Raw genomic sequence first — 23,742 nt, 5'->3', positions numbered from 1 at the left:
ACGCACTATGGGTCTTACTAATTTAACACAGCTCTGCTGTTCGCAGAAATGCACATTCAACATAAACGTAACTTAGCTTTAATAGGAAAGCAAGACATTAATTTACAGAATTGGCTGAAATTACATGATTTCATGGGGTCTTTTGGTTTCCCTCTACAATGGAGAAGATGAGCATTAAGTTCAAATGGGGRAGAGCCCCTAACTGACCTTTAACATAGGCATTTCTCTTGCGTAATTAAAAAAAATACTATGGACTGTAACAATGAGGAACAATTATTTATAAAAATGTTCACCTACTGCAATGTGCCTATAGAGAAACAATCACATTTTTAACAAGGGAAATGGGAAATCGCTACGGGATGCCCTACTTAGATTAAATTAGTAAGAAACTTGTTATCAGACCATATAAAAGATATGCCATAATAAGACATGACCTTGCAGAACCCTGGAGCCAATCTGTGATTTTCCCCCCCTGTAACCCTTCCTAATTATCTACAAAGCTACAGCCCCTTTTGTGGCAGGTTATTTTTCTGCGAATAGCGAGGGGTTTGGGGGTTTTGAATATTTAATTAGTCTTCTGATATGAGAATTGCTGCACATGCCAAGTGTTTCGATTTTCAGACTGTGTTCATCCTAATTATGTTCAGATTTAGATTGGTCATCCCCAAACCTCTCACTCTTGTAATTATTTACTCCTTAAAGATCATTCAGCGAGGAAATATTTTTCACCCTTATGGCTCTTTCTTTCCACAAATGGCTTTTCTGGTCCGTTAATTACCCACTCGGAGGATTAGAGCTTGCAATAATGCAAGATATCCTGCATGTAAGATGAGTTTTACAGGGTAAAAAAGAATAAATTGTTTTCGCTGTAAACAYGCCTCAGGGAATATCCTCTTTAGGGTTATGCTCTTCCTCACCGGGGCACATCTGCCAGCCCCAGCAGCAGAGCGGGGACCCRGCCCGGCTGCGCGACTCGACGCAACGCAGGTCTCAGCTCAGCACGTCTGCAAAGGCGCAAACTGCTAGAGCAGGATGGCAGGATCCTCCCTCTCGTCGCTTTTTATGAGGATCTCGTGGCTTTAAAGTTATATATATTGAGCAGATAGCTAATAGCAAAATTACAACTTTTCTTATTTCATCTGCAGAATTTTTCCAGAAGTGCYGTCCCTTGGTAGGTCTTTAATCAACCCAGTAACAGTGGTGTCATTTCCTATTAAAATGTGTCTGAGAGTCCTCACTACAAGTACTTTCTTTTCTTCTGAGAGGAATGCTTGTCACAAAAGCACTGTTATTCATTAACCACAGTGATGTCTGGATCTAATTATCATCTGGAAAGCCTGCAAGGCTTCTAGGTATAGTACTTCCCCTGCAAAAACTGCTTTCTACCCTAACTTGGAAAGCACAATCCTACTTTCTTCGTTGTGATTTGAAGTTAAGAGATTACATTACTTACTTGAGATGTGTGCTGATTCCTGAAACTTTCTGTTTTAAGCCCAGTAAAGTTCAGGGGACTGCTTTAGTTTGCTCGCTTTTACACTTGCGGACATTGTGTGTATTCTGTGATTGCTTTTTAAGTAACTCAAGCGGACTCACCTCTATAAGAAATGCAGTAGAAAACTTACTGGCTTGACTCTGTCAATGCACGGATAATCTTTAATTGTATCAAAAATATTCATAATCTAATCCTTTTATCAAACTGTCTACCACTGAAGGAGTCTCATGTGCTTGCACAATTAAAAACCCCATGTTACCCATACATAATATTGTATTACATTTGATGCAAATCCTTTTCTATTGAAATAAGCACCAGGCTGACAGCAGGAAGTGGCTGATAAGAGAGCAACAAGGCATTGCTGATGGCATTCGTGATAACTGAGCATTAACTCATACGGGTTCCGTCTACAGCATATTACCGAAGTCCTCCTGATTTAAATACAACTCTAGGAGGTGTCCTTTTGCTATATCTCAGTCACAAAGGCAGCAAAATTATCTAATAAAGCTAAGTATACAAAGTCAGTGATGTTTTTCAAACTCATCAGTAATGCTGGTACTAGAATAATATACTGAAGGCAATATCGGTGCTGCTACATCCCAGCTGAGAGAACACCTACCGCTTCACGAGGGTAGTAATGGAGCTCAGAAATTCAGTTAACGTCGGAAAAGTTATGGGTTCAGAACCAGTTATTATTACACTGAAATAAATGAGCCTAAATTCACTTGTTTAAGTCACAGGTAAAGAGCACAATTTGAGTTATGTTGAAACAACAGCTTTTCAGCACTGGTAAAATGCTTGTATTAAACACATTTTCAAAATTGTTCCTTCATCATATATATTTATCACAGGGGAGCAAGATATTCTGGAAGCAACAAACAGTAAGGTTAAAGATCACAGTTGCACAGATTGCTAGTAAGAATGGAATATAGAAACTTCTGCGCATACAAGGACAAAACACATATCTTGCCAGATGCAACATTACACAGCTCTATGTCACTAAGCAGCAGCAAGACTTCTGCCTGCAAAGTGTTCACCGTCTGTGACTTTGGTCAGAGCACAGCTTTCGTCCTTCACTGAGCAGATATCCACGATTGTAGCATCTTTGGCAGCTTGCTCAAGGAAATGCTTCTGCTACCTAATTTCTTTTTAAAATGTTACAGGATCTGTTTTATGTGAAGAAATCAAAATTCAAAGGTTCCTATAACTATCGTATTTTAGTGAAAATCTGAAAAAACATGACTTTCAACAGTAAATGCATAGTAAAGATTCTCTACTCTAAGTGTATTATAAAAGAGGTTTGACATGGAAAATTTATATGTGATAAGAATCTTTCCTCCCCATTGATGTATCTGTAGCAGGCTAAAAATATACCAAGTACTGAGTATTCAGTCTATGTAACACTCTTAAGACTGCATTAACTTCATTGCAGTAACTTGTTTTATAGGCTCCGTTCATCATGACCTATAAAATGTTAGACTGAAGTGCTTTAAATATCTGCTAACACCATGTGCAAGCCTGGGAGTACAAGGCACTGTGCTGTGAAGCGGCAACGACAGTACTCTGCTGAGAAAGTAGCACGCACTCTTATGTCACTGATATAAACAGGGTAAGCATGCTAAATAATGTATGAAACAGGCAGCCAATCTTTATATGAAACAGGAATTCTAGTTGACTTATTTGTTTGACTTTATTTTAACAGTAGGACACTTCTTTTTAAGGTCTCATTATGTCTTAAATAAAAGTTGAATACCATTCCTACAAACTCATTTAGGCTTATCATCTGAAAGGAAGACTTAAAGACCTCTTGCATATGGCTTCATAGCATTTTTTCTCATTATTGTTCTAAAATGTAAAAAATAAAGTGTAAAGAGGGGAATTATCTATGTCTTCCAGTAATCATGGACTATTTATTAAGCAATTAGATTGCAACTTTATTATTAGAGAAAAAAAAGAGATGCTGTAAAATAGTGTTATTGTATCTATTTTTGATCCTTAGAATTTTGTCATTTCGGTAACCTCAAAAAGGTCAAAATGCCRTTAATATATCTACCCACTTTTTGACAACATAACTTGGGCAAACAGAAAATCTATGGAATTTGGTAAAAAAAAAAAAAATGTTGAATTCAAATAAAAAGCTTAATTTAGCCACAAAGGTCAGAAGGTTCTTTTTATTARAAGTAAGAAATTATTCTGCGGCAGAAGGAAATTTCCAGAATATGTGATCTGCTGCTTTCTACATTACTCYGTAGGTACTTTTTAATTTTTAAACCCTAGTTACTCTTCTCTTCCTTTCCTCTGAATTAAAGTTTCAGTGTAATAATTTTAAAATTCTATTTCCGTTGTGTTACTAATGAAAACTTTTTACTTTCATTGAGAGCACTGACTTTGTAACACTAGAAAGTACTCATAATTTACCTACCCATATTTAATTCATATTAATCTGTCTTAATTTAAGATCTATACCCTGTTCTGCCCATCTTCATGTACCTTTTCCATGTCAGTTGTGTTTACTAAGTGATATTCAATGGATTTCCTATAGTGCAATGAACCTTAACAGGCAGCTTTTAATTGCCTYGCATAGGAAACCACATCACTATTAATTCCACAGTAACAGTATAAAATAAAACTATTGCCTCTCAGACTCCAGAGCAATTAGACCTCTCGGCTATTTGGCTAACTCTGCTTCATGATACCCAGTGCAGTTAATTATATTTTTTGATGTTAATAGTCTCTGTCAGTTTCAAGCATAACTCCTCTTTGATGAATATTTAAATTATATTTGAATAAAAAAATAATCTTGGTTACATTTCATATTCAGCAGTCATCACAGCTTAATAAAGGTCTCCTCAGCAAGGGTTGAGATAAATGGCTATACGAACACATRTATAAAGTCCTAAATCAACTTATCAGACAACGTAGCTGTTTTGACAAAGACTGTAGAGGGTATACTGGGGTGGGAGGAAATAATAGGCTTCAATTATTACAGTATTATTCAAGAAGAACTAAATTTGCCTCAGTAATACATAAATAAATCAGAATTTTTAAATACTAAAGTTACAAGCGTGACTAAAACAGGAATTTCTGAACTTCTGAAAACAGGAACTTAGGCCAGAAAGTTAAAGACTATATAAAAATCATACAAACTTGTCCAAGGTAATAAAAAGCTCAACTGAAATGCGTTGAAAGTAAAGCTGTCTCAAGTACCACTGACAGCTAGTTCAACTTACCTGATTGTTCAGAAGCTTATAATTTGAGGATTTATATTTAATCCACTAAATACTATCATGACTGAACAACTCCCTTAATAAAAAATACTTTAGTGAATAAACTAGACCTATCAGTTTCATATTAAGAACTAATGATAGAGAAAATTAACATTGCCAAWTAAAGTTTTGTCATTCACAGGTGTTACTGCTTTTTCTGAGACAAAGCAACGACATATAGTGAGCTTCATGGATATCCTAGGTTCTGCGATTATGCCCAGTTCATGAAAAAAAATGTTTTGGTCTTCCATTCTACCCGAGTCACGTTTAAGTTATCAGACTAATACATAGAAGAAAACAAAACAGAACAAAGCAAAATAAAGCAAAGCAAAGCAAAGCAAAACRCARCAGAGTCACCTGGGTCTCGGCACGGTATCAGGAAAARCACAGTTCAAAAACGAAGAACACCTTAAGCTTTTCCTATCTAAAAAATAGCTGCAGCCTTGACTGCAGTAGCGAGATCGATGTCTGTTACAGATAAGTAGAAACTGCCATTTTAAAGGTTGTTTAAAGAAGGATATCTAATTTTGATGATCTTGTACAGTAAAGATTTGATGAAGCAGTTGTCAGCAGGCTGCAATGGCACGCCAAGGCGAAGCAAGAACCTTATACACGAGATCAATAGGATACTACGTTACTACACTGCTATATACTACAGCAACTTCAATGTGCATAAATTCAGAGAATTTACCGATTCAAATCAGTGTGAGATAACTGAGATCAATATTGCTATTTTTTTGACATGAAAAGGGCATTAAATATACAAGTTCTTAACGAAATGAAAGTAGAAAAAGCGAGGTATATTCTGTGACACTTCTCACTCTGTAACACCTTCAGTAAAAAGGGAGGCCACTTTCGTGCACAGAAGCAAAAGCGAAGGGAAAAGGAGGAACAGCAGCAGGGGTCAGCAGAGCCCGTGCCTGAGCCTGGCAGACCCCCAAAGCACAGCGTGCCACGATCACCGTCATTTCTCCGCGGCAGAGGATCGGAAAATCCCGCCTCTAGAACTGTTTCCAGCCACGTTAAGAAATACAAGCCTGAAGCGCGGTACAGCTTAAACCAAGCCTCGTGTGAGCCCTGTCTGAGGCAGCTGATTCGGAGGCGCTCCGAACGGCTTCTTCGCAAAGGCTGGCGAACGCACCGCTCCACCTCCGCAGCGGTGCTACGCTGCAAAGCACTTTAAGAGACTCTTTTTTTTTTTTTTTTTTTTTTTTGGCTAGAAGGCTTCACTCTGATGAGTGAGATTAATCACAACTACAGGTGATTCACCTACAATCCATCCAAGTCAGAAGTCCAGTGGAAGTTTCTTTATTCATTTGCATTATGGTACACACCAAATTTTCTGCTTGAAAGAGAACGAATATGGTACAACAATGTTTCCTCTGTAAACTCCACAAGCAGGGAAAAGATGTAGCCCTTGCAGGATGTCTCCTCCGAAGAAGAGGACTTACTTTGTTTTCTTTCAAAACTGTGTCACTCTCATTTATATACAGAATTTTAAAAAATGACATATGCTAGATATGTGACGAGAAATATGAACATCTTCATTCCCCCATCCTTCCTTTGGGGAGGATTGAAAGGAAAAAAAAAAGCTCAGGAAAAAGAACTAGGGATATGCTGCTTTTCAGTCTTCCTCCTGATCACTTGGTGGGGCAGGAGGCACTTTGCCTACATTTTGAAGACCCTTCATTTAAGCACAGCTGTCTTGCACACAGATGATGGACGTAACAGGTTAAGAGTATTACCATGAGAGAAAAGTTCATGATGAAAAAAAGGAGGCATGAACTCTTCACGGGTGTCATGATGGACATGGTAATTGAAGTTACATATGTTGCATGAGCTATAGATAGGACAGGATAYGTGCAACAGACAAAAAGTGACGGCTGAAACAGATTTATTTCTGTGTTTTAATCCTCAGCCTTTTTTGTAGCAACATTTTAAGAGAGGAGGGTATTTCAAAGAGTTATAGGTGYTTACGTTCATCTACTATACCCAATATATTGTAACAGTTATATAATACTTGTGTGTTATAAATAGGTTTGCTTTGTTTGTACATATTTAAAAAATAAAATAGAATTAACTAAATACATTTGGTAAGGATCATATAGTAACTATGACAGTTAAATTGTAGATGAAAATAGAACTTCATGGCCATTCCACAATGCAGGACTGATGTAACCTTCTTTCTGTTGTAGATTTAAAAACATCTGAGTATCCTGTGAGACCGTATTTTTTAATTTGGATGTTTGCAGGGTCTGTAAAGTTTCCAAACTTTCTGAATTTTTCCTCTTTTCAATTACTAAAACTACACTSGTACTACAGCTCATAAACTCCTCTTTGAAAATCTTTAAAAATATTTAGCCTTTAAGAGGGAAACAATGCTTGCTTTGTGAAATTAGCATTAACTTGGTTGTCAACATCAAACGTTTGAATTTGGCCCCTAAGTAAATTATTCCATAATTCAGAGTTAAAAGGACAGATTTTCTTTAATTACAAAAAGTTAATTTCCTACATGTCTGCTATAATGGTTAAAGGATTCCAAAAAAAAAAAAAGGTACTGGAATGTACAGACTGGAACGGATCTGAAAAGTTTCTAAATTAGAAAAGTTTCTAATGTTGGACTTCTCAAAATTCAAAATTATGCTGTCTGCTAGACCAGCCAAGTATTTCTTTAAATACATATGCAAAGAAAGTCATTTACTTGCACTGTACTGGAATCACAAAGATAGTTATGGGAATCTAATTTTAAAGTAATTGTGAATGAAAAGTTTATGATTAGGAAAAATAGCTTGTACTACAAAACAGCATTTTTTTTTGAGTTCAGAGGCTAAAGGTCCTAGCATGCAAAAGAGCTTCTTAGCAGCTCAATGTTAYATTACAAAAATAGCATTCTTGATATGCCTTATCATTTTAAATGGATGTTTATGTGTGTATTTACAAGTACTATTAAATACTTGTTATTATTTCAAGCTAATGAAACAGAAACCCAAGCAGTGTGTGGCATCCCTGAGACCCTCGGTGCCTGTCTTAGCAAAAAATTATGGATCATTTGCAGTTTTTCTGAGTCTGCAGATCTGAGCTTTGAAGTTGACATTGGAAGCAGAAAGTCTTCATAAATGCACAGACGATTTGAAAATAACTCAGGCAACCCACCTTCAATCTACTTAGAGTGGAAGCAGACCAAAGACTGGGTTGTAAGTATATTTTTTCGTGTTACTTTTCAAATCCCCACTGTGTCTATAAAGAGCAGTATTAGTTACCCATATCAGCTTCAAAGTCTTGTGACAGTTTCTGGCTGCAGCCACACATATGACACTTCATGAACAAGAAACCAGAGTCACCTCCTCAGGCCCCTTAGCATCTTGTGCTTCCCTGTTCATTTAATTTCTTTTTAAAATGGCCAAAAAATGACTAGAGGAAACAAGAGTAGACTTCTCCYCATAAAGGATAGCAGAGTACCAAGGAGTCAGGCTACTTCAAGCCATTCTCGCTGCAGGGAACGTGGATCCTCTGCCAGTCACACTACTGCCTCACCAGCAAGTATTTGAGAAACAAATAATCTTACTTTCTACACCCTACCGTAGCTCATGGCAGTATTTCTCAARGTTGACTATATGCAAATACCAGGGTGAGTTACTGGATAAGTGTGAAAGGAGAGAGGGATTTTTTCTAAAGGTCTACCCTCTTCCTTCAAACCTTTAATTTTAACTTCACCATCCTGAAGTTTACACGGAATCCAAATCCATGTGAAAGACTTTAGTCCAGAATAATTGGGACGCAATTTCAATCAGGGACTAAAGAACTAATAACTACTTTAGAAAGGGGAAAGCAAAGCAATGAAGTTGTTAGCGTTCATGTCAGGCTTCCTAGGATAACATGAAGTCAAAAATCTTTTGAGAACTGTAGAGAAGACAGAAAAAGAGAGGGAGGGAGGGCAGGGAGACTGCGTGGCCGGTGCGTCTGCCCAGGGCAGCTGCGGCACCGGCGGACACGCGCAAAGTTTGTTTGCTTGACTCTAAAATTATCTYGAAGGGAGCAGGCCACGTGGTTACATGGTTCGGGTAAACTGCAAAATTTACCTTATTTTTCAATCTTCAGGTTTCAGTGTTGTTTTTACACTCTAACTACAGTAAATGTAGCTGCTGTAATAGAGCTGTGGAGTAATGCAGCAAATGACTGATGAGTATTTAATAATTATGATGTAACTACATTTATCTATTCACCTGAAACTGAAATGAGTGTGCAAAAACAGTCRTGAAAACTCTGCTAGCTGGAGTGATAAAAGCAGGTCATTAATCCTTAAAAATAAACGCCGTACGATGTTAAGTAGCAATGCAGACACGACGGCTGCTTATTTCAAAAAGCAGAGAAGTAAGTTTTTCTTGTGATCAAACATTCTAACAGATGAATTATTGTTTTCTCATCAGTGAAAAAAAACAGAAAACCAATGAATCTGCTAGTCCTTCAGGTAAGATATTTCCTATGCAATTGCTACCACCAAAATACAGCTGATACAATGCTTTTAAATAACAGATCAAGGACGTGCGCTGAGTATCAAGCAACAGTTTGCCTTTGACAACAAAAATTTTGAAGACCAATGCAGTTATAAATAAATGAAACATAAGGACATTTAATATTTCATAAGAAATTTGCAACATTCTTCTACCCTTGCCATACAGCACAAATTGAGCAACTCTCAGAAAAGATTAAATGAGGCAGAGGAAACAGCATTCCCATTTAATTACAAGGCCTGAAAAAGAAAACTACAAAACTAAACTTCCAAAATATTACAAACGCGAGGCAAAAATACAAAGCAACATGTCAAAAGATCTTTGCCATTTGTTCAGACAGAATGAAAATGATAAGCTCTCCCTGAGCATAAGTATTCTGAAAGAACAACGTACAAATGATCACACCATCATTTTAATCTATTGAAAAAAGGTAAGATTGGAAGATCAGGAATGTTCAAAAATACCCTCTGCCAGCATAAACTTAYAGTCGATTAATTGAAAGGGGAGGATTGAAATTTCAGCTTTCCAGTAACAGTTTGATGTCACTTTAAGCAAGATTGTGCCTCTATATTTGTCTCTGACTACCTTAATCCGTGTATTTGCAGTGAACATAAGGAGGACTTTGATCAAAACACAACATGCATTTTACACAACAAGGAAGTCTACAGAGAGGTACTACATTTACAAAAGCAATTGAAGGTGGTTTCAAAGGGAGTTGACAGATTAGAGGATGATGACACTGCTGCTGCAGTCTCAATGGAAATCTGGCTTGATCTAATTAACAACAACAAACTAGAACCACAAAAAGATAATTCAAACATGATTTAAAGAAAGTATATAACCTTTTCACTACCTCAGCAATGGAGCCGTTCCATTACTGATCAGAGAACAGTCACAGGTTGAACACAGAACAAGAAAAAGAGGCCTCATGTCCTTAATTTTTCTCTTGCATTACAAATTGAAGCCAGATTTCTATCTGAAATATTTGTCTATAGAACTAGAGGATTTTCCACGTACTGACACAAAAATTATAAAAAATTGTAACAGTCACACTGATGACAACTGATTCCTGTATCATGACAACTTGAAGTGAACCAAGAAATCAAAAGGGAAGATTATTTTTAAAACATAGTTACTTGCTACCRTATTCTACTATGTTTAAAAAAAGACAGTAAGTGGAAGAAAGCTTGTTTGCTTCATTCTATAWATGCATGCATCGGAGAGTTCCCAGGTTATTCCTTTGCCTTCACTACCCCATCCCCCAATTTCTCAGTCTGTGAAATCTGAAATTAGAAGAAAAACTTTCACTAGTCCTGAATTTTTTTTGTTCATTATTTTGGCTGAACTTACGTGCAGTGAGGGAAGAAATGTCTCAGGTTTTTGAGTTTTACAGAAGAAAAAAAACTAGAACTGTATGTTTTCTAAAGAAATTGTTAGTTTTTTTCAGATACTCAATCCAGTCTTTGAGCAGGCTTGTATTTTATGCCAGTAAAAATGCCAATGATTGATCTGTGCTGACATTTCCACAACTGCTAGCTCTAGCTGACCGTTACCAGTATTAGGCCTATCGTGCAGTAACGTTTATGAGTCTTAGTTCTGCTGGAGCTTTGGCTGTATATAGTTCATGGTGTACATAGTTTACTGGTTTACTTTGTTTAATGCATTTTGCTGATGGGAAGGCATTCATTAACTGCATTCATAGAAAACATCTAACTTTGCCAGGGGGTGTGGAAAGCACTAAAAAATGCAGCAGCCACATGAATACTTTGAGTGCTGTTTGACCTCCTAAAAGGCAGGGATGCAGGGACTCTCCAGGCAGGTGAGCTCTTCCATTCTCTTTGCAGTTATCTTCCTTCTTCTTTTCTTTTGCACTGAGAATTTTTTATAAAAACCCTCTGCAACTGGTGGCTCTCACTTCCTTCTAATATTACTACATAAAAATGTAACACTACCTGAATAGCTATATTTAGTAGGACAAAATTCAAATTGGCAATTACATCACATTTTCTAATCTATACATCTCTTACTGTATCWATTCAGACATTTTTTCCTCTTTAATCCTCAAAATGGCATATATATCTTTACCTCTGTGTCATAATTTTGTAGGCATCTGGAAGGAAGCATTCTGTGTTCTCCATCTGGAAAGGGTCAGCATCACAAATCTTGTCGTCTGTCCGCCCATAGTTAGCACTTTCTATCATGATAACATCGCTTCCCGGGCACCGCAGGTCGATGGAGTAGCCTTCGCAGGACAGCTCCCTCCTCACCAACCCAAACGGCAGCGCTGCTCGGCTGAAACCTACAAACAGAAAAAAAAGTTGGGATTGAGCCTAAAGGGTATGTATTGAGGTGGGATTGGTTTTTTCTCTCGCATAGTCCCCGGCTCACAACGGTGAGCTTGYGCTTGGACAGCTTGCTGTTGCGTTATGTTGTGTGAAGCTGGGCACGCTCGGACAGGCAGCGTATGAGACTGGGAAGCACCAGAGCAGGGAGCGGTTGCAAGTGCAGAAGTGATTAAAAAAACCAAAAACCCAATGGTTTCAACTTCAGTAGTATTTCTTCAGTTGTATTTCCTCTTCTCTCTGTGAAGAGGTAGCAGTTTTCTGTTGCTTACTTACATCCCCAGCATGGACGTGGCTCTGCTGCCAGATACAAAGTGCACASTGATACTGTAGGCAGTTGTGCAAGGGAACATCAGCACCCCTAGCTCAGCCTTTTACATAAATTAAACCATAGATAGAAGCAAGAAGGTTTTGAACAAATATATATATGACCAGTAGAGCAAACTGCAGATGTGTATATCTGTGTAAAATCTCCCCGCTCTTCACAAAAATGACAGAYGCATTTCATTTTTAACACTTTTCTCTGCATGTGCGAATTCCTAAAAATAAGCAACCTCTCTAAGAGTAATGAAGCAGCATCACAAGCTTTAGTTCCAAAACAATGTTCTGGATATCCACTGGGACATTTCAGTCTTTTATAATCAGTTCTTTATGTAAAAAAAAATACATTGTGTCAAGAAACTATAGCTGCAGACTATGTTTTCTTATACACAGCCCCTATGGAAGAGTCTTACAAAATGCACGCACTATTATCTTTTGGAGACAGGTTGGGTAGTATGATAGTATTAAATCTCTACTTCTTTGTAATAGTAAAGCCTTTATAAATTTTTAACCAAATCATAGATATTTTTTTCTTTTTTTTTTTTTTTTTTTTTTAATAGTTATCCTAATACTGTAGCATGAGGCCATTAATATTTCAGTGCAGGCTGCTGGGGACAGGTTGTGACAGCAGAAAGAAACAGCCCRTAAGTATGGGAAGTTGGAGTTCTACAGTCTTTTGAAGGCAAAGAAAATAAACTTTCTTTTAAAAATATGATGCGTTAGAATAAGCAAGGAAGCAAGGATCTAAAAACATCCAGGACAGCTTGAAATAACCCCTTGATAATAAATTTTCATATGAACCAGAAGCTGTCACTTGTTCTACTGAATTAATGATCTGTGGATTAAAACCCCTAGCGCACGAGGAGGAGGATCTGTTCGGGCTGCAGAGCGGAGCAGTTGGCAACGATCAGGCCGGCGTGAGGCTGGGGCTCCACGGCAGCACGTCCCACCACCGCCGCCGTCCCCCCTCCCGCCGGCCACGGCACCGGCTTCCGTCCGACGTGCACTGCAAGCTACGGCTGACCTGATCCCGAACTACCTCCGCTGCAGAAAGAAAAAAAGCAACTAGTTCCCAGGGAAGTGGCTCCGCGAACTGCTCCCTGGGCGAGGAGTTGTTCCGGCACGAGGGACAGGGGAGGCCAGAACCTGGCCTCCGACTGCCTCAAATTTCATGCACCCATATCCTACGTGAAGGCAGCGCTGTCACCCTGCCGATACGTCTTAACATCTGCTATTAAGCAGCAAGCACCGGCAAGCGCCTCGCATCCCAGCGCGAGCCCGCCGCGCTTCTACCCGGATCAGCTGCCTGCGAATCTGGTTTCGTCGTCTCCTGCAACTGGCAACTGCTGTAAGCGCTACGAATGTGCTTTATCCGACAATTTTCCCCCCTCCAGGCATCCATGTGAAGTTCTGCATTAGAACAAACATTAAAAACAGGAGCGCGAGGTGAGGTCGCTTCGCAGGGAGGAGAGGACACACCTGAGATCACAACGCAGGCGTCGCGCTGCAAAGCTGAGAGCAGCAAAGCAAAACAGGGCAGCGGGCGGGCAGACGGCTCCGAGGAATTTCTGTGGCGCGGAATATTTTAACTAAATAAAATAAACAAATTAAAAGGCCACTAACAAAGCTGCCGTGATCTTTATTCTGAGGCTTTATTTGTAATCTTTTCCTATCAACCAAAGAAAAGAAATAAGCATATCAACAAGCAGAGTGTAATTCAATCCATCTTGCAACCCTGACAATCGAAGAAAGAACTAGTGGGAGGCCCTGTGAGCAAAAAATCAATATTGCAGCTTTGTGCCGTGCAAATGCGAATACTGCCAAATAGCAGTGCTTAGGGTAAAATGAACTGTTTTGCTCCATTTTCTCCACTCTGAACAAACGATTKTGAAAAGACAGCTTTTTCTGGAGCTACAAAATGTCAAGCAATAACTCCCTGTGCTTTAGGCAAGTGGTTGGAATAAATACCTCTTGGCAACAGGTGCAATGACTTAGGGCTGAAATTCATTTACATTCAGGAGATAATTCCTGATAAACAGATGCACTGCCACAGGACGGAAGCGTGAAAGACCAGCCTCTGAATGTGACTGCCTGGTTTTGCATCATCCYGAAGCTTTTCCAACGCAAGCAGGCAGTTCCGTCAATAATTACTGCTGTCACCAGTAACTCCGCGTCTTTGATGCAGTTCTGAGTCATTAATATTTTGAATATCCCATTTTCTAACGAAATCATTCTCAGCCTGCTGCTTGCCTTACCGCACGGTGCATAAACTGATTTTGTTAGGCTGCATTTGTAAAGTTGAAGTCAACATTCCTCGTCCTTCTGCTAATTGCTTCCAGGCAAACTCCATCAGGGACGACGCGGCGCGCGCTGTCGAACGCCGAAGCTTCCCCCCACTGCCCACCAGCTTTCCGGGAGCGGGGCTGTGACTTCCAGCACGAGCCAAACATTAACTCAAGCAAGAGCCCATTAGCAAAGACAGCATATGCTGTCTCTGATTCATGTGTGTTTATATATATTCATCAGGTTTGCTTTTTTTTAAAATGGAAGAAGAAAAATACTTAATGAGAAAAAGAACGTGGTTTCTGTCATGCTGACCATTTTGCTTATAAACAAGCTTCCTGGCAAACATATGTTTCTGGCAAATTATACATGCTAACAAATTAGTTGAGTGCAGGCTCTTTACTGAAACAACAAAATAACCTACTTTGATAAAATTACAATTTTAAGAAATACTGCAACTTTTCCAGGAAAAGAAAGTAAAGGGAATTTTCAGTGGTAACATGCACCCTTTAATGCTTTATTGATCAATCCACGTACAAAAACATACTTAGAAAAAAATCAAAATAAAACATCACTAACAAAAATCTTTCCTCTTATAGTTTAGTCTATGAAATGAAAAAATGAAAGTCCTATGAAAGGATTGTACCTTATAGCTCTGTTTCTCAAATACATTAAATCCACAGTAGGCTAAAAATTATTTTATGCAAGTTTGCAATGCCTTATTTACCATCCTTCTGCCCTGGTTCCTTATTAAAGAGTAACTTGTCTTTAAAAAGATAACCTAAATTTGCCAAAGTGTAAAGAAAAGTTAATAATTCACAGCATTCTGCCCACTAGCATACCATGCTTTTGAGCTGTCAATAATAAGAGAGTGTGCTAAGTTTGGTAGATAAAAGCAAAAAGGAACCACTACTTTTGAATGTTCACCCCACACAGAGGAAAAATAGTGGAATGTAAACAGGCTAACATCAGTACATCTTGACATCAGAAGCTAGGAGCCTTTGATTAAAACTTAAAGCATAGGGAAAGTCAACAAGGAAATACAAAATTATTTCAAAGAATGCAGATAGGGGAAGAACTGAGACTCCAAAACAAATCTTTGCAGAAATAAATATATATGTCTCCGTGAGCAGAGGAATATTGCTTTTTGTGTTATTTGGCTCTAGCAGAAAGGTCTTTTGAAAAGAGCACATCTTTTCAAACAGAATGTTTACAGTTTTCTGTTACACAATCTCTTTTATTTTACCAAATCATGAAACACGATGATTCAAGTTCTGCACAAGATGAAGTGATGCAGCTTGGGCAGCATTTCAATAATATACATTCGACAAATGCAGAGCCCGATGAAAAGCGCGTTTAGACCCTCTCYGTGCCTCCGCCAAGGGCGGATGTGCACACAGAGAGGGGTACCAAGACAGCTGAATGTACTTTGTCATCTGAAAATCATACAAATTCTCCACGCGGGTTCTGCAAAGCATTTATAATTTTGTACAAAAGCTTGGCATCCTGCAGTTTCTAAAGAATCCCCACAAACTACACCAAGGGAGACTTTTCTCCCCGTTTCAGCATTGTCTGTGTCACACAGACTAGCATGCTATTTTGTTAAACAGCTTTTAAATTATCCAATACTGGTCAACGGATCACCACAGACTACTACAAAGATAGAGGCAATTTAAATGACAACTGGGCTTGCTCATTCTATCTTTGAAGGAAAAAAGCCATTCTGGCAAGCACGTCTATTAAAAGATTACATTGGCACCRTGGGAGCCTCTGATGCGGCGCAGAGGTGGGGAGTTCACAGCACTCGGCTCCGCTTTCCCTGCAACCCACTAGCCAGCACACAGACAGGCAGCACAGGCTGCACYGCAGACAAAACCCCACTGCTCCACGCTGGATAAAATTAAGCACGAAGTGGCCGGTTCAAAAATATTCCCCAACAGCTGTATTCTTTGCCATTTTAAGTATATACTGATTATTTTCTTTAAGATGATGGAAGCACAGAACACGACGATAACAAGCATCTAGTAAGAATATATTATTTATGGAAATCTAGTTTTACTAGTACGAGACATGTATTTTCATTTTTTTTATCTCATTCATAGAAATGGGATTAACTCAAAACAACGTACATGACAGCGACAGTATATTCATTATTGGAACTTCAACGGAGAGGTTCAAAGTCCGAACAAACAGACTGGATCCTTTAAATGTGCATATAAAATTACACTGAATCAATGCAATTATTTCACTGAATAAATTAGCTGYGAGAGGTGATTTTTAACACTGGTTTGGATAAATCAGATTTTTGAAAATACTACTTCAGATTTTAATTGTTTTGTCAAAATCTAGAAGCTTGTCTCTTATAAAACAGAAATATGATTTGCTAGCAATGAGAGCTTTCTAGAAATATTAGAGAAGCTAGTGATAGCTTTTTTCAATATTTTTCCAATTTGAGAGATTGCGATATAAAGTCTAAAAAATAAATTAAATTTTTAAAAATTCATGCCAGATTTTAGATTTTTKCAATGTTTAGTGTGATTAGTACAATTACAACAGTAAGTAATTTTCTGTAATTGTATGCTTATATGCAGCGTACATAAACATAAAGCACAGTACATCTGATTAATGAAATTCAGGACAGAAGCCTGAGTTACACCCTCTGACTCACATCACGATGAATTTTGCCTTCCAGGTTTAGTGAAACTTATTAGAATTTTCCTTTCACGTTTTCCAGTCTCCATGCAATACTCAAAAATATCCCTGTGAGGCTCTCTCAAGCAAAGAAAGAGTCAGSGCTTACCTGGTTTCTGCACCTTGTTGAATGATTCAGCAAAACCTAAAGTTAGCAGCAGAATCTTATTCTTTTAATGTAACAGCGTYGATCCTTTCTGTGTACGATTCACAAGGACATCATTTAAATTCTCCTAGACAGCCTTCTCCCCTGTTCCAGGAGGGCTAGAATATATCTCTCTAAGATAGCAAAACTGAGGTCTTCCGGTTTTGGGGGGTTTTTGTTTGTTTATTTGTTTGAGGGTTTTTTTAATAGCAAGAGAGAAAAGACCACTACACTGACAGACGTGTAACCAGAGTACTTCAATCAGCCAAAAGAAGCACAGCACAGACAGCAGCAGCGGAAGCTTTCCCACGTTAGTCCATCATGTCTCTACCCTATTTTGAAGGAATCACCACTATGGGAAAAGAGATAGTTTGGTCTTCATGCCCACTTAATCCTTCACCTCCCTGCTGAGGCTGCCACAAGAGTGCTAATTAATGTTAAATTGTGAAAATGGGCTTCTGCACTTTGAATTCAGCCACACTGAAACTGGATAGAAACCACTAATTCCTTTAATCAAAGTCACCAAACCAAAGACTGGTTCCTGGCAGCATTTTAGCAATGCCTACACATGGCAGCTGGAAAGCATGTGATCTACACATGAAAGTCTAAATATCTAGTGTAGCAATATGCAAGTTGTTCAGTTCTCACTTAGAAGCAAATTTTATCCTCATCAGCATGCACCTTTCCCATCCCCCTTCATGGGAGCTGCTTGCACAAGAGCAAAACTTTGCCCTCTTGATCTAAAATTATCCCAGTTTGAAACAGTATTCATCTGTCAATGGTATTTCTTTTCTTTTGCCAGCCAGATGTCAGTTCTCAGGCAGCAAGAATCTCCTTCCTTTTTCCTTCACATCATACACACTTGATCCTTTGCCAGCTCGTAGAAAGCACTCTACCCTTTGCTTTCTTGCAGTTAAATACATTGTAGCTTCAAAATTTCTCAAGGCAAGTAAGTCCCATGGTCTTTGTAAATCCCCCTCCTGGAGGTTATCTCTAGTTTACCAACTGTGAACTGGCTGAGCACAGCACCTGTCAGGAAGGAGAAGCTTCTGAATTGGAAACAATCTCCGAAACGGGGAGGTAAGAGACACAAAGGGTTGTGTGTCATCAATTCTGTGTCAACAGGATTTCCCGTTGAATTATGTCCTCAGCACAGGATGTTGGTAGCAGAATAAAAATAAATATTCTTTTATTCTCTTTAAAAATGTATTTTCACAACTATTTATATTTCCATTTCTCTCCATCAATTATTTTTGAYTGGAAACCATACGTTGATGGAAGGAGGAAGGAAAAAGAGAAAGAAAGGGTGTATCATTTCCATCAGCCATATTCAGAGTGAGCAGCTGACAAAAGAAAATTGCTTTAGTTCCCCTCTTTAAGAAACCCAAAGCCTTGTCACCCCAGAGGCTGACAGAAACCGTGCAGAGCAGTACCAGCTCCCTGGGTCTACACGCATTGGCCAAAGCTAAATCATTCCAGCAGAAGACGTGTTGATTGCCAACAATAACCCTTTGCATGCTGCCCTCTTAAAGGGTTGTAGCCTAACCTCCTTAAGAGAGTAGAGCATTTTAATTGCAGTCAAGTGTAGAAATTGAACTTTCATATCTTGTTCACTTTAAAGAAACATTATGTTGCAAGTGACAGAATTTAAAAAGCCAAATCCAGGCATACTCCTAAGCAACTATCACAGGTTTTATCAAAAATAGTGGATGATCTCAACCACATGATAACATTTGAGATCACAGCAGTAAACTTATGAAGGGGGAGTTTTCACATTTACATACAGAATTACATATAGATTGGAAAAAGAATCAAGCAAAAATGCAAGAGTATATGCTTCCTTTTGTTTCAAGGAAAAGATGAGGTGGAGTCAATTGTCACAGTATACAGTGAAAAACTACGTGGTTTATTTTAATGACAGCTAGCCACTTCATACCTGAAGAGTGCTTATGAGTAGGCAAATAGCACAGCAATACCTCCTTGCACGCAATATAGCTTCCAAATCATTTCTAAGGACTCGGCAGCAGAAAAACGCACCCTTGTAAATATCAGAAGTCAAGATCCCCCACACGAAACTGAGAACCCAAAATACACCAGCACACCTCTCGAAAACAAGTAGGCACTTGGGAAGTGTACTTTAAGGAAAATGTGCCATCACTTCAAATATTCCTAAGAATAGATACGAGGCAAGAGTAGCAAGCTATCTCAGAAAATACTACTGTCAGACTGAAAGGCCTTCTTCCCGACCTTACCTTCTAAGAAATATCTGTGGACTTCTAAAAGAATACTGTAAAGAGGAGAGAGAAATCATGTATCATACATAGTTTCCATAATGTATTTAATGATCTGGTAAATTCCAAGAATCATGGTATAATCCCCATAGATACTTGAGTGCATCCTCTAAATAATAAATTGCATGAAGAAAGCAAAGCTATTTGATTGTTTACAAATAAAAAGGCAATGTAAAAAAGTATATGGAATATACATGGTTCTAAGCATCCTCCTTAGGCAGCAGTGACAAAGAACTGTTATCAAGGTACCATTTCCATTATAAATAAAGAAAATAGGCACCGCTGCTACCTTGTCAAACTGCTGTTAATCACCTATAAAGGAATTTTATTTCCATAGGCCTCTTTGCAAATACGTTCAAAACACAAGAGAGATTAAGTGACAAGATCACTAAACTCAGCTTAGACTTAAATTCAGGACTTCTGAATTTGGGTTCTGTTTTTTAATCCTGGATTTTGTCCCCTAACTCTACTATTACAATGTGCATTCAAGAAATGCTCCCAGCTTTTAGAGAACTGGCTAATGCATGACCAAGTGAAATAGATGAAAACACAGGATCCCAAAAATCTATCTCAGAGCATTAAGGCTGAGAGTAAATAATTTTCCTTAATTATGTGATAGAACTTCCATAATTAGTGCTATTTACATTAGAAAGTAACAAAAGGGATGAATACTCACTCTAACACATGAGAGAAAGGAAAGGTTTGCATTTGCTAATTACTTCTATTAAGAAACACACATCTAATAGCTGAAAGACTGTGTTTCCAAAGTTGCCCATTGATCTTAATACTACTACTAATAAAAGAAAGGACTAGAAAAGTGCTATATCAGACTAGGAAAGAAAACATAGTTATGCGTGCAAATATAAGCACAATATCAAGCAAGATAAGTACTGCACCGTTATTACAGATGTGGAAAGTAATTTCCTCACTGATTAATGCATTTTACATAGTGTTTCACCATACCAGCTCACAGCTTTGTTTTAGAAAAAATCTCTCCCAAAGTGTCTAAAGCAAGTATTTCCGGAGGAGGCAGCTGCGAAGTATAAAAGATCTGATTGCTCCACTTCTTTCCACACCAACTAAAACGATACTTTCCCACCGAAACTGCATTCTCCTGATGCATTATTYAGGCCTACCAGCCATAGATGGCTGGTGCAAGTCCGAGGGGATGCCTTGGGACGTAACGGCCAGGCGCGGAGCGTCTCGCCCAGCCCGCGTCGGCAAGTCCCAGCCCAGCTCCCTCCTCCTCTCCCGCCACGATCAGAGCCAGCTTCGGTCAGTGTGCTGCCAGGGTCTGGTTACGCGCACGCTCTCCACCACGGGCGATCCATCTACATTGTCATTCCTCTCCAGAAGCRGGTCTGATCAGTCAAGATAATATCCGGACCAAATTTAGAGTGTGATCAAAGCAGCAGCTATGGCAGCATTACTGGGGAGAGAGCTGCTGCTCTTCTGGGGACGTGAAGGGGGGAAGGAGAAGGCTAGGGATGCCTGAAGAAGGCAAGAGTGACCAGGGGGAGCGTAACTACTTTAAATTGTGTATATTGACATAATCTTTTAAAACTGAGGCTTTAGACTTCCCTAGAAGATGCTGAAGTCGGACATCCTATCTATTCTATTTACTAAAAAAGCTACAATTCTTTTGGTACAAATAGGGATTTCACTAAGTCTGTATATATGACCGCGAAGCAAGTTTTATTTAATGAAACTGTTCTTTGCAACAGTCCACATCCTTATTGGATTACAGCAACATATGGCCTGTGTTATCTTTAACGGCATAGAGAAACTGGAGTTCCCAAAACAAAAATAATCTTAATTTCAGTGATGCTTTACACATACACAAGCCTCTAGAAGATTACAAGGGTACTTTATGGATCAAATACAAAATACAATAATAATATTACCTACCACTGACACGCAGTCACCTCTGAAAGATGTGCTGAGATCCAACATTACACAACTCTTCATAATAGTAATTTTATAACATTACATCTACTTGACAATAATAGGGGAATTTTAGGTAAGCAGAATCTTAATTACYCCAATTAAGTTCTCATCCTGCATCACTAATGTCACTGGGAGCTTTGTCATTAACCTCAACGAGCACAGGATAGATTCCTTAGAATTTAACCTGGACACTCAATATTCTTGTTCTAATGAAAAATACATTAATGAGCTTCATTATAGCACTCTATTTTAAAGAAGCATCTTCAGCCATCAGTTTTCCTCAACAACCTGCTGGGGTGCTGGTACATTAGTCAGTGAGGACTTGCCACAAGGACGCTTAGGTCAATGTGAGGCTTTTCATCCATTCAGTGAGCTCCATGTTCAACCCACCACGGGAAGAGCATCACCTACAGACTCACCTCAGGAACTCACCTACACGAAAGCAGAGACGAYGTGTACACTCTTGAAATTGTAACTGAGGTGGTACAGCTGAAAGAATGTATATAATGAAATAAACCCAGCTAAAACTAAACTGTAAAATTCCTTCAGTTTGAGAAAGGGCACAGATTTTCTCTGTAGTCTGCATAGAGGATCCTCAACCTATTTCAATCACTACCTTTTCCCAGTCATCTCCTGGGATGCATTATGGGAAAAGTAGTGATCTTCTGTGACCTTCATTTTATTTTATTAAATGCAGCAGACATCTCATGCTGAATATGAAATAAAAAATATGAAACCTAGGGAAGTACTTTAAAAAAATGCCCTTTGGAGGACCCAATTTCAGTCCTGATATATAGTGATACAGACTTGCCAATGACATTTGAATAAAAATCTCTATTATGTAAATTATTGTGTTCAAAATTCTCTTCCAAATTCCTAAATTCAGAACAGGGCCTGTAAATCACGATTTAGTCAATGCTTTAYAAACGTGGGAAATACATATTTGAAATACAGGTGAGGTAAGATATCAGACTTCCTGCACTTGCTRTATCTAACCACATTTTAGGAGAGTATTTCTGTTTCGGATGCCTATCCTACAGATGGTGAAGAAACCCCTTCCCCAGCATCGACATACACTCTTTGCATAAGTAGTAGAGGCTGGTGCATTGCCAGCAGAGCCTACAAGCTGGCAATAACGCGAAGCGCAAAACGAGGGAAACCGCTGCTGCAGAGACTCTTCTGCTTTCTCCCGCGAATCTAYGGAGAGCTGAGGAGTCTCGCTTGCTGCGGTCCCCTGGCTCTGAAAAACTGGAGGGTGCTGGGGAGGGGTGGTGAGCGCAGAGGCCTAGCACCCCTGTCAGCAAGTGCAGATTAACAGGTCCCCACCCAGGGCAACACCCACTGCGCTTCCCCTCACCGCTGTCCGGGCGCCTGCCGCAGACTCCAAACGCTGACGGCGGAGCCTAATTTGTAGCTGTTTTAGAGCAGCATCAACCCGGGACAGTTGTAGCTAGTCACAACAACGGCGCGGGGGGATTCAAATTTGGATGGGAGGGGACTCGTGGAAATCCCTTTCCCTAATTAAATCAGAGAACGAGAGTTTGAAGTGGTAAATAATAAATCACAGAGAAGCCTCAATCTGGTTGTCACGGAAACCGGCATGCCTCTGCCGTAAYGGCCGCGAGCCCCATCTCGCCCCTYCCGGCCTCACCGCGCACTCGGGGCAGAGGCAGAGGAAGCGGCTTCAGCCCTGCTGCCCGGCCGCCGCGCCGCTCGGCCGCCGCGCCGCACCGGCCCCTCCTGCCCAGACGGCCCCCCGCTCCGCTCCGCTCCGCTCCCACCGGCTCGCGCGTGACGGACCGGACGGGGCTGACCGACTTGGCGGCGGCACTGGAAGATCCTAGCAGCCGAGATTACTACAAAGGCCCTTCTTAATTTGCTGTTGCTAAAGTCTCCAGCCTGGTTATCTCGGCCTGTCGCGAGTCCGCGGAGCATCTAGTGCCTCCATGCTCCTGCTCCTCCGAGCACATTCCCCTGGCAGCAGGAATCATTCATTGATTTCACTACTGGACATGTAAGATGATCATGAAAAAGATGAACAGGGGGAACGCAGGCAAAACAAACGCTTTAAAAAGCGGGCCAAAAAAGATAAAAAAATTGAGTCTAAGCCAAACGGCTGATTGCAGCATTCTCTTTTTTCCCTTGCAATGATAATTACCTTTTATAAACATATCTAAACTTGTTTTTTCCTTCTCTTTTAGTGGAATCACACATCATCACTGGACAGACACCAAATTTGGAGCACAAGCAGTTCCCAATACTTCAACAGCAGGAAGGCCAAAAAGGGGAAAAAGCTATATTAGTGTGTCTATCTCATCCCTCAAGAAATCCTGAAGCAGCTTTTAAAGGAAATATCTTCAAAGCAAGGAAATAGGAGGAACTACAGGAGAGTACATCATGCTACCAGCTGACTGCAAGTGATAGAAAATCCAGGGAGACAGGGAATGACTGTG

General features: G+C 39.5%; 1 protein-coding gene across 5 annotated transcripts in view; it reads right to left on the bottom strand.

Annotated features, from left to right (window-relative positions):
* Positions 1 to 23,742, bottom strand: part of ADGRL2 (adhesion G protein-coupled receptor L2) — a 171,752-nt gene that overhangs the window by 58,324 nt on the left and 89,686 nt on the right. For all 5 annotated transcript variants that reach the window (XM_085303480.1, XM_085303485.1, XM_085303483.1 and 2 more), the window contains exon 3: positions 11,355 to 11,568. In XM_085303480.1, coding sequence (XP_085159606.1) covers positions 11,355 to 11,568 — 214 coding nt within the window. The remainder of the gene's footprint in view (positions 1 to 11,354; positions 11,569 to 23,742) is intronic.

The sequence above is a fragment of the Rhea americana genome, unplaced genomic scaffold (genome assembly GCF_003343005.1).
Source record: "Rhea americana isolate MKP2758 unplaced genomic scaffold, rheAme1 scaffold_2, whole genome shotgun sequence".
NCBI classification, from domain to species: domain Eukaryota; kingdom Metazoa; phylum Chordata; class Aves; order Rheiformes; family Rheidae; genus Rhea; species Rhea americana.
Note: the sequence above shows the minus strand (reverse complement) of the source record. Positions and strands in the feature narration are given on the sequence as shown.